This window comes from Scyliorhinus canicula, chromosome 4 (genome assembly GCF_902713615.1).
Source record: "Scyliorhinus canicula chromosome 4, sScyCan1.1, whole genome shotgun sequence".
Taxonomy (NCBI): Eukaryota; Metazoa; Chordata; class Chondrichthyes; order Carcharhiniformes; family Scyliorhinidae; genus Scyliorhinus; species Scyliorhinus canicula.
The window spans coordinates 89,901,437-89,913,493 of record NC_052149.1 but is presented as its reverse complement, the minus strand read 5'-3'; the positions used below and the strand labels follow the sequence as shown (position 1 = coordinate 89,913,493).

General features: G+C 42.2%; 1 protein-coding gene across 6 annotated transcripts in view; it reads left to right on the top strand.

The window, feature by feature from the left end:
- Positions 1-12,057, top strand: part of LOC119964781 (dual specificity protein phosphatase CDC14A-like) — a 274,575-nt gene that overhangs the window by 138,603 nt on the left and 123,915 nt on the right. For all 6 annotated transcript variants that reach the window (XM_038794759.1, XM_038794760.1, XM_038794755.1 and 3 more), the window contains one exon: positions 4,912-5,050. In XM_038794759.1, coding sequence (XP_038650687.1) covers positions 4,912-5,050 — 139 coding nt within the window. The remainder of the gene's footprint in view (positions 1-4,911; positions 5,051-12,057) is intronic.

The following is a 12,057-nucleotide window of genomic DNA, read 5'->3' as shown; positions in this document are numbered from 1 at the left end:
TTCGTGCCACACACGACTATCTCCAACAAGAGAGGATCTAACCACTGCCCCTTGATATTCAATGGCATTACCAGCACTAAATCCCCCACAATCAACTTCCTGGGGGTTACCATCGATTAAGAGCTGAACTGGGCTAGCCACATTAATACTGTGGCTATCAGGACAGGTCAAAGACTAGGAATCTTACTGCAAGTAACTCTCTTCCTGAGACCCCCCCCCCCCCCCCCCCCCCCCAACAAACATGTCCACCTTCTGCCTGGATGAGTGCAGCTCCAACAACACTCAAGAAGCTCGACGCCATCCAGGACAAAACAGCCTGCTTGATTGCCCCCCTTCCACAAACATTCAAACCCTCCACCACCGACGAACAGTGGTAGTTGTGTGTACCATCTACAAGATGCACTGCAGTAACTCACCAAGGTTCCTTAGACAACACCTTCCAAACCCACAATCACTACCATCTAGAAGGACAAGAGCAGTAGTTACCTGGGAACCCCACCACCTGGAGGTTCCCCTCCAAGTCACTCACCATCCTGACTTGGAAATATATCACCGTTCCTTCACTGTCGCTGGGGCAACATACTGGAACTCCCTCCCTAACAGGTGTACCTACACCTTGAGGACTGCAGCAATTCAAGAAGACAACTCACCACCATCTTCTGAAGAGCAACTAGGGATGGGCAATAAATGCTGGCCGAACCAGTGACACTCGCATCCTGTAAAAATTAATATAAAAAATAATTTTGAGTCCTTGACCTCATCTAATATCATGATGAAAGATCACAGAACCGGTGCCAAAACACTTTCTCAACCATTAATACTGCCAGGTCTACTGGGTGTTTCCAGCACTTCCTGTTCTTAATTCATTGCACAAGATATCTAATTGCGGTATTTTGCTGTGCTTTTCCCTCCTTACAACAGGTACTACACCACTTCCTCAAAACATCTTAATTGGCTGCAAAACTCTTTGGGATATCCTGAGGTCATAAAAGGTGCTCTTTAACTGCACATTATTTCTTAAACTGACATCAGCATTCTCCTGGATCCCTGTCAATGAATGAATAGCAGCTATTAGATTAGTTTCCAGAAAGCTGTCATGGTCAGAGGCATAAAATTCCATGTAGTGAGTTGATGAAAACTGCTGTGCTTAAAATATGCATTGCAGCTAGCAGATAAATTTCTTCAGCATTAACCCAATATCAAAGCATGTGCAGCTGATAATGCTTTGATTTTGGGTTAATTCTGTACACTTGCATCCCAAATTAGTATTCCTGAAGATGTATTCAGTCAGAAAACTTGAAAAAGCTAACATGCGTAGAATTATACTGAAGTATGTTGGTGATTCTTTGCAATTGATCATTAAAACCAACATTTATGGGGATTAGGTGTCATTGTTTTTTTAATGGTGAGAAGTGATACAGACATCCTGTAGAATGCACAGTACTCAAAACTATTGTTTCATACACTTAGCTTTATTTTTTACTCAGTCCATTAAAGATGGTAAAATACATAAAAAATTGTTGCATTTCCTGTGAATCCTGGACGGTTTTGATTGGAAGAGGGGATCAGAAAAGAATTTTCGAGAATACTCTTCCTTTTTTTTGGCCCTCGGGAGTGAATGAGTGTGAGAGTCGGTGAGGGGCAGATATGATGGACCAACCAGTTGTTTCCTACTTGAAATTTTTAGGTTTCATTGAATTTTACTTGTTTAAATTGAATGTATGGACATTTTAGTTGAATTCATATAAGCAATGACATTGAAGTCTTGATGACCTATTGTTTTTTTAAACTTTGGTTTTATAGAGATCCTGTGTTCTTGTGCACATTTGCACTTCAAATATAGCCTCAATATAGAGTTGAATCTTGCTTTGCTTCAGCATTTTGTGTCTGAACACACTATACAGTAGTCCCCCGTTATTACGCGGGTGTTCGGGTCCAAGACAGCCACCCGCGTTGTAACCGAACCGCGGATATCCAAGATGGCGGATATCAAAATGAATGAACGAGAGGAAACATCGCTGACTGTGCTGAACATTGCTGAATGGAAGGGCGTTTTAAATAAGAAACAGCAAAGTTCGTTCAAGTCTTAAATCAAGTTTTAAATTTATTAAAATATATACAATAATATACAGTATACATACAATAATATACTTAAAATTGTACTTACAAGCATATTTTTAAAAATCATTTTAAAAAGTCTGTGAGTTTCCTCTGGCACATCCCCTTCCTCATCTTGACTTGTGCTTGTCTCTGGAGGTTCTTCAGGTGCAGGATGTATATCGGGTCGAAGTCTTGCTGCTCTGTGTATGCTATGAGCCACTTCAGGTGCGTGATGGCATCCGAGTGGCTCTTTGCCACTGTGGGCTGGGGTTCTTCTTCTTCTGCCTCCTCTTGGGTGACCTGGTCGATGATCTCCTCCTCTGTGAATGTTTCTGCGGGTGCCATGTCGTCCTCTGCTGCTGACCACCTGTCCACCCAATCCTGGAGTGTTAGGTTCTCATCCAGTTGGTCCTCTAGCCTCTCCTCAGCTGCCCTGATCTCTGCTTCAGTAAAGCCTACGAAATCCTCTTCATCCGGGTAATGTTGGGGTCGTGGGAGTGCTGCTCCTAGGGCCTTGTTCCAGCAGTTGGCGATGGTCTTCTCTGTCACAGCTCCCCAGGCCTTCCCTGCCAGATAACAGGCATCCTTGATGGTGATGGCTTTCAGGTAATCTGGGACAGTGAGAGGAGAGTCTATTTCCAGGATCAGTTCCTTTTTGTACACAGACTTGAAGGTCTGAATGATGCCAGCATCACATGGCTGGATCTTGCTGGTGGTGTTCTTTGGGAGATAGAGCACTTGGATCTGCCCATCCCTGGTCTTGAGAACATCTCCCTGAGGGTGGGCTGAGCAGTTGTCCAGTAGGAGTGTGGCCTTCTGCGGTAAGTTGCGGGCTCTAAGGTGGTCCCTGACACTGGGTACGAAGAACTTGAAGAACCACTCCTCAAATAAGGAAGCTGTCATCCAGGCTTTGCCAGAGTTCCGGTAGGTAATGGGTAGGTTCTCCATGTTGATGTGGTGAAAGCATCTAGGAGACTTGAATTTGCCCACAATCAATGGCTTCAGCTTGTGTGTTCCCGTGGCATTGCTGGCAAACAGGATGGTGAGCCTGTTCTTGGCTTGCTTGTACCCCAGAGTCTTGTGGGCATCATCCTTGACAGCTAGGGTCTTGTCAGGCAGCATCTTCCAGTAAAGCCCTGACTCATCTGCATTGTAGAGTTGCTCTGGGGTCAGCTCCTCTTGCACCATGTAGTTCTTGAGGATGTCGGGAAAGGCTGCTGCGGCTCCTGAGTCGGCGGATCTCTGTTCACCACTGATGGTAACTGCACCTATCCCATGTCTTTTCTGGAACCGATGGAGCCAACCCTTGCTGGCTACGAAATTGCTGTCCTCTGGGTGGAGCTGGTGATGGAACTTCTCAGCCTGAGTCCTGATGATAGGTCCAGATAGGGGGTGCCACCAGACTCTTCCTGGACAAACCAGGTGAACACAGCCTTCTCTAAGTTACTGTCACTAGCGTTCCTTGCCTTTTTCCTGCTAAGCCCTTCACTCTGAGAAACTGTCCCAACATATGCTCTTAAATTGGGCTCATCTTTCACCCACCCACGGAGGGTTGACTCTGGTACACCAGTCTCTCTGGATAATTTTGCCTTCGTTTCCCCGTTTCGAAGCCGGTCTATCAAATGTATCTTTTGACTCACTGAGTAAGACTTGCGCTTAAACATTTTGAACGACAGCAACTGAACTCGAAGATACCTGCACTGGAAAAGGTATCCCTTTTATGGCTGTGTAACTGGGCTAATCGGTCGCGGCTACTCATCGCGGCTAATCGTTCTACAGTACAGTGATCATCGCTGCTAATCGGTCTAATCGGTCGCGGCTACTCATCGCGGCTAATCGTTCTACAGTACAGTGATCATCGCTGCTAATCGGTCTAATCATCGCGGCTCAAAAAGGTGCTGTTTCAAAAAGAGTTTAAAATGAGTCAAGTAAGTTGGGGTCCATAAACCCCCCCGCCGTATATCGCGAACCGCGGTATTGCGGGGCGCGTTATAACGGGGGACTACTGTATTTACATTTATCAAGAGAGGAATTTCCACAGGGTTTCCCTAATTGCCTGTTGTAACTTCAGCAGAAACTACACAATGAGTTCAAGCAGGTAAAATTTGTGGAAATTACAAGCATTTGTTTAGGGTTGGTGGAAAGCCAAAACCACAATGCAACAAGTGCTAAACTTGTACTGTAAATATTACCTTTGAGCAGAAGTTTGTGTTGTAATTGGACTGAAGTTTTAACTCCAGTAATGAACAATGGCTATGTAATGACATAATTGAGTAATGAATGTTTAAATAAATATTGTGCTTTGTTTAGAATGGCTTAAAATTAGTGTTCTCTCTAAACTGCACAGCAATCTGGATTGAACCACTCAGTGAACAAACATGCTCCACACAAAGTGTTCCCTTGAGATGCATGCATGCACAGTGGTGCAGCAATCTTAAAAGGACCATGATGTCCAATATGCAGGCCATGGACAGCAATGATAAATGAGGGGAAGGATTGCTTACAATGTAGTTCACTCGATTGCTCCCCAATGTTAATTGTAAAAATATTCTTTCCCTACTTGTTTCAGGAAATATTGCAAAATGTCCCGTTCATATTATGCTATTTCTCACACAATGGAACAGTTGCCATGACACACACTTGGGTGATGCTATTAGTAACCTTTTTTAAAATTTGAGTTTCATAGTAAGATGTATTAATTCAAAATAATTTCATATAATTTGATTTAAATCAATCCTAATTTAGCAATTGTAAAATAACATCTCTCAAATAACGTGATAATGTAATCACATAACCAATCTTTCATTTCAGCTGGTTTAGGAAGAACAGGTACCTTAATAGCCTGTTACATAATGAAACACTACAGATTCACTGCAGCAGAAGCCATAGGATGGATTAGGATATGTCGACCAGGATCTATAATAGGTCCACAGCAACACTTCTTGGAGGAGTAAGTGATAAGTTTATCTTGTAATTGAAAATGTTGTGTAGTGGGTGACACAGTGGTTAGCACTGCTGCCTCATAGTGCTGAGGACCCAGGTTCAATCCCAGCCTCAGATCACTGTCCATGTGGAGTTTGCGCATTCTTCCTGTGTCTGCGTGAGCCTCACTCCCACAACCGAAAGATGTGCAGGGTAGGTGGACTGCCACGCTAAATTGCCCCTTAAGTATCTTTTGTATGGATTGAGAACACTTTGTTATGCTCTGATGGTAGCAATCAGCCCAAGAAGAAAACTGAATTTTGTGTCAAACTCAAGCATTTGATTTTTAAAAAAATAACCTCCAAAGGAACAAGCAGAATTTTATGTTGAATAACTTTATGCGGTTTTTAATATGAAAAACATGGTTTGGATTGTTTGGAATTCGTTGCATCGGGCTATCCTCTTGCAGACTTATTCCAAATCCATATACATAGTATGGACGGTGTTGAAATGGCTAACTTGTACTATACTGCTTGCTCTAAAGCAGAAACTTTGCAGGGGCCGTGACTGGATTATACAATTTCTTGTGCAAATGTTAATGCATATTCAAACTTTGCAGGGGCGGTGACTGGATAAAGCAATTTCTTGTGCAAATGTTAATGCATATTCAAGATTGTGATTAAGCTTTCGAAAATCTTTCAATCACATAATTTGTCCACAACAAACCTTGGATGGCAATGGAGTCTTCTCTTCCCCTTTTGCAAATGTTGGGGTCTAAAATTCAGTAGTCACCTCGTGGTTTTCGCAGAGCAACCAGGTGGAAGCTGATATATTGCTTTTGAATAATGAAAGTAAATCCTAATTATCCTGTGAATTCAGACATTATCATCTTTAAAAATCTTATTACCGTTTTATACCAGCTTTTTGAGTGCATCCTGAAGTGTTTAATGTCAACAGCGTTAAAATAATCTTTATTAGCGTCACAAGTCGGCTTACATTAACACTGCTATGAACTTAGTGTGAAAATCCCAGTCGCCACACTCCGGTGCCTGTTTGGGTACACTGCGGAGAATTCAGAATGTCCAAATGACCTAAAAGCACATCTTTCTGGACTTGTGGGAGGAAGCCGGATCACCCGGAAGACACCCACGAAGGCCGGAGCACCCGGAGGACACCCACTCAGACACTGAGAATGTGCAGACTCGGCACAGACAGTGACCCAGGCCGGGAATCGAACCTGGGTCCATGGCGCTGTGGAACAGCAGTGCTAACAACTGTGCTACTGTGCCGTCCATAAAAAAGTAACGGTCATAATGTTTCTGAGTGTCTGTTTTAGTGATTGTCTTCTCTGTTGACTGAAGCTGTTGAAAGGATATTAATTTTTTTTTTCCAGTTTGCCAGGAACTTTTTAGAAGTTAATGGTAATAGTTGAACTTTTGGGCTAGTTTACCGAACCAGTGAGTTGTTGGACCAACAGCCTGACAAATCGTAAGGGTTCAAAACAATGGGCCCGCTCTAATCCAAAATAAAATTGGGAGTCCGCTCTGGACGCGATTAGCGGGGTCGTTCCCGTTGCTTATACCTCAGGGAACGACCCTGCTTTCTAACGACACTCTTGCTATTTCGGGCCCCGACAGGGAATGCCTGTAATTTCCTGCACTGAGGAAGAGACTGGGAAGCGACACAGGAAGTGACTGAGATGCCATTATTAAATGACACTCTGATCTCTCGACACCCAGCACATACCGCCAGGGGACCCCCAGGCCTGATCCCTACCACAGGCAAAATGCCAGAGTGGCACTACCAGGGTGTCCAAGTAGCACCCAGTATGCCAGGCTGGCGGCTCTTGGATGGCACCAGCAATGCCAGGGTGCCAACCTGACCAGAGGCCAACCACCCAGGGGCCTCCGATCGTCTGTAAGACTCCCACCCCCCACAGGTGCTGGTACGCGTGGTCCCCGACTAATTGGCACTCGGCTGGAGTCTCCTCAGCGAGGCCGATAGATGTCGGGAGACTATTCGATCTGGCGTCATTGTCATGATATGCAGATAATGATAAACAAATAGGGACAAACAGGCAGCTAATTAACACCGAGAACAAGACAATACAGACAGGGACAGACAGGCAGATAATTAACTCCAAGAACAGGACATAACCAATGAGCAGGCAGGACACTCAGGGGTGGTATCTCACTATAAAAGGCACGAGGCACTCACACTCCGCCTCTTTCCACTGATGAACATCTACAGAGTGAGTCAGGGTGTATGTACAGTATCACACCTCCATCACGTGGCTAAGAGCTAGTCTGGTTCAGTCAGACAGAGTAACCACACTTCGGTTAGCAGAGAGTCAAACTCGTAGAGAACTGTGCTACTGGTTCAATAAATCAGATTGAACTAACTTCAAGGTCTGGTGTATCTTTTGGTTAAAGCTGCATCCCGTTGCAGCCTGTGTTATCCCAGAGTACATAACACAACATGCTACCAGGAGACTGCTTAATCTAGGTGGTTCACCTCAGTCCGTTCTGTGACGACCAACGAATGTATCCCGGCACCATGGAGAAGATTCAGGCTCTTCACCAGCTCAGGACCTCTGGCAATCTCAGTGCCGCCGCCCCCCCCCCCCCCCCCCAAAACACTGCTCAGTGGTGATCGGACATCGGGGCAGCACAGTGGTGCAGTGGTTAGCACTGCTGCCTCATGGTGCCGAGGACCCAAGTTCAACCCCAGGTCACTGTCCGTGTGGAGTTTGCACATTCTCCCTGTGCCTGCGTGGGTCTCACCCCCACAACCCAAAGATGTGCGGGGTAGATGAATTGTCCATGCTAAATTGCCCTTTAATTGGAAAAAATAAGTGACTGGACATTTTAATAGTTAACCACTAAGTCTCTCAACTCTACCCGTAGCAATTTTAACACCATTCACAGAACAAATGTTACTTTTCGTGTTAAATTATACATGATATTATTCTGCCCACCAACTTTTTTATCTAACTTATTTTGTATGTCTCTGCCAGTGCCTCCAATTCAGTATCTCTCCCAAGTTTGCTTTCCTCTAATTTCATTAACTCCTGAATTTTTATGTTCCTGAATATAAAATTAGAAGCATCTGAAACCTCAAGATTAATCTTGTAAAGACTTCATCCCAATTCCCAAAGAAGTCCACTCCGCCTCTGACATTGTTCACCTAACATGACTGCTGTTTCCTTCCAAGTGCACTCAACATTTTTAAAGCTAATCTCTGGTACTTGTGTCACTCACCACATTAAAATTGCATGATATTTCCTGGACCTCTGTAGCACGGCCGGATCATGATGCAGCAAAACAACATAGTTAAGACCTCCTTATGTTTGCCTGTATAGTGTATTTGGTCATGTATCGAAAACTCGAATGTTTGCTAAAGAGAATTATGGTATTAATGAAAGTGCTGCTTCCATACACATGACTCTGGCAGTTTATTTGGAGGCATCCTTTGTATTAAAGTGTATTTGAAAGGTTACTCTATGGCAATAAATTGTCACGTGTGTTTTTTTACATTTAATACAATGACCTTGCCTTCACAGACTGGTGTCTTCTACTGTATTTTAGTTTTGAATGATGACTACCTTAATAAATATCTCCAGCATAAAATGCTGGTTTCAAATATTCTGTGGAATGCAAAATCTTTGGACATAAATGAAAAAATGGAAAACTATGGTAAAGATTTGTTCAATGTTTTGCAGTGCAAAAATCAATGTGAATCACACTGTCTAGCAATTTTCTATGAAACTGCTTATGGATGTTTTGCATTGTAGCATGCAGTCGGGGAGGGAAGGGGAAGAGGAATGTGGTATCGAGATTGACTTACAAACGTGTCCTTTCAGGTTAATTTTCCAGCCGGATGTTTAATGATCTCATAGGCCTAATTCCTTGCAGTGTCTTTTCCTTGGGTTCTGTAACTGCACTAAAATAGGGAAAGTTGTCAAAGGATTTGTGGAATTTAAAAAAAAAGGACATCCTATGACTTTTTAATAGTGATTTGTAGTACTTTGCATGTCATACCTTTTGTCTTGTATTAATGCGATACTGGCATCAATTCATATGCATTTATTTGGTTTCAGCATTTCCTTATCATTTGGTTCAATTTCTAAATTCTCTCATTTTTAATTTTCAAATATATAATTTAAGCATTGAGGTAAATTGTACATTGTTTTAGTTATTAACTGCCTGAATTACTGTGTTCTCAGTAATTGCCTAAAATACCAGAATTGAGGTTCTAAATGTATCAGTGCTAGTACCTAACCGTTCTATTTTCAGGTACAGTTGGAAAGTTTCTTAAGACTATGAAAATTGCAGTCAGCAAGCTGAATTTCTTTGTTGTGCACTCTATATTCTGGAGTTGACATCTTTAAGATTGGAAACCTGGTGGTTTGCCACTGTTTTATGGTAACATGTTCTTAATCTGTTGTTTTCAAATTTTGCCCTATATATGACCATTTGTAAAAGTGGTAAATTTGGCTGGAAAGAACTTGGAAATATTTATGTTTGACTTGATTGTTGTTTAATGCCGTTTACTGTTTTGAGTTCTGTGGAACATTTGAATGTTGCAATCTACTTTTTAAAAGCTTCATTTTAAAAAATCTTTTTACCTTCATCCTGCTATCTTACATTTTAGAAGACAAGCACAGCCTCCCACTTACCCTAAATGCTCTGTGCAAATAATTTGGATGTGTAGTTTTGTCACTTAACAAAAAAAGGGGGTTGTTGCTTTGCGTAGGCATCTAACCTACTATTGTTACGATCCCAACTGATGTTACTATTGGACAGTCAGTCCCAAAATGCAATGCTGGCTCAATAGACTGACCATTTTTTGTTTTTGTTTATATATGGATGAACAGTCACAGGATTAACTTTTAACAAAAGAATAAAACATTACTTTTTACATGAAAAAGATTGACTATAATATGCTCCTTCACCCCACCTACATCATCAACGATGTACACAGATTTTTCATGTTCTCAGTAGATACACAGTCCATGTAAACCAACAGGCCAGTTATGGTCAGCTACACCACACTCTGAAACCAAGTGGCAGATGCCACCCAATAGCACTTAGTGCCACTCCCTCCCTCCCCCCTCAAAAAAAAAAGAAAAATAGGTGCTTGTCACGCTGAGCCAACCAGTCTCACTGGAACTCTGAAAACATTTGTGTGGAAGTGCTTGAAGAAAGCGCTTTTAAATCTTCTGCCACACATTGCTTTCTTTCAGGTGCATTCACCACAGATCTACTTCCAGGATTTCAATCTCTTCTTCCTCTTCCTCCGTCCTCAATGGCCACGTGCATTCAAGCTTCCACACATTCTCCCCTGCTCCTAGCTGTGCCAATAGAACACTTCACAGGCTGTGTTGAAGTGTCACCAACCTTAGGATCACTTCAGATGTACGGCTTCTTGCTAATTGACTTCACCAGGCTTGTGCCTTTCAGCTGTCTTTAACTGGGAGCCTCTCTCTGCCTCTTTATTTAGCTTCAGTGAACAGTAATTATTCAGATTCTAGTTCTTTGTCCTTCATTCTATATGGGACATCTCCTTTTTATTCCCTGGTTTCTAGAACTATTTTCAGCTTCTGAGACTTGCCTTCTGTTCCTTACTCCATTGCCCTGCCTATTGGCAGCTTTCTGTGAGAGCTGCTTTCTTCTCGGGCACCTGGTTTCAACTGAACCACAACTGCTTTGTATTTTTCAGTGTGGGCCCCTGGCAGTTAAGCAACAGCCTAGTCTGTCTTTAAATCCTGTTTGTTTTCAGTTGTGAGCCCTTTGTGTCAAAAACCCAGACAAGCAGGCTCCTTTGCTTAACGTGAAGCTAACCAAAATTTTAATCTTTCTTACACACAAACATCAAATAAAACTTAAGCTATTTCTTGTTTCTAGTACCCACAATTATGGATTACTTAAAACTACCTCAGTTTCCTGACACTATATATCTGGAGCTAAACTAAATTTTCCTACTGGAAACTGCTTTGCTTAACATCGCTTTGAGTTTTGTTCTGTCACTCTGGCATATTGTGACAATGATATATTGTATCAAGAAACTCTGATTTGTCTCTACTGCAAGTTATTTGCCCAAGAGAATGTGGCCTAATGTGTTGCCGTATTTCATTAGGCGTATTTGTGTTTCTTATTTTCAATCTTAAATTTCCAAATTTTCTTCAACATTGTATCGTTTGAATATTGCAGATATTTTCACATTCATTTTCCCCCTCTAATTAAAAAATTCAATTCTGAGAAACGACCTGTGCATGGAAGCATTCTAAAAGAAATTTAATCCATTATGAGCTTCATACAATTTTGACTGCATATTAATCTCCCATTTGTTCCATTACAGTCTGACTTTGGTCATATGCTTCAGATTCTGTTCTATTTGCATCGAAGGCACCATCCCATGGCCATCCCCTTTCAATTAACTTAGTTACCTTGATAATATGCCCCCTCACGCTCTGGTGCTGAGAAGTATTCAGATGTTGGAGTGAATCTTCCTCTGGGTTCTGAAACTAGTCCATCAGCACTATAATTAATTATTGTTCGTGCAAGACTTACCTTTTGTATGTTGTGCATAATCTATTTTAATGTAACTACCAAATCAAGAGAAATAGGTGGGCATTCTGTACAGGGTTGTGGAAGAGATGAGAGAAGGTAGCCTGCTTGTTGAGAAATTGTTCTAATCCTCCATTCATTTATCCCTTGTGGTAACTACGCTTGATCCTTGCCTGTATACATTTTAGAACTGTTCGGAGTATCCAGACTGCTGTTTCTCATTCTAACTTAAATAGAGAGCTATGGAAATACCAAGTTATATTTATGTAACTTCTTTCTCCTTTTTGCTGCTTCCACTTTCTAGTTGCGACTGTCAGTGATGCACCTTTGCACAATGGTGGTTGTTGCCTATTTAATGTCACCTCCATACCTCCTGAGTGATCATAACTCTGTTTACCCCTTCTCCGCAGTGGTTTAACTTTATCTGCTTTACATTCCATCTGCTTTACCTTTACCTAAAGACTAA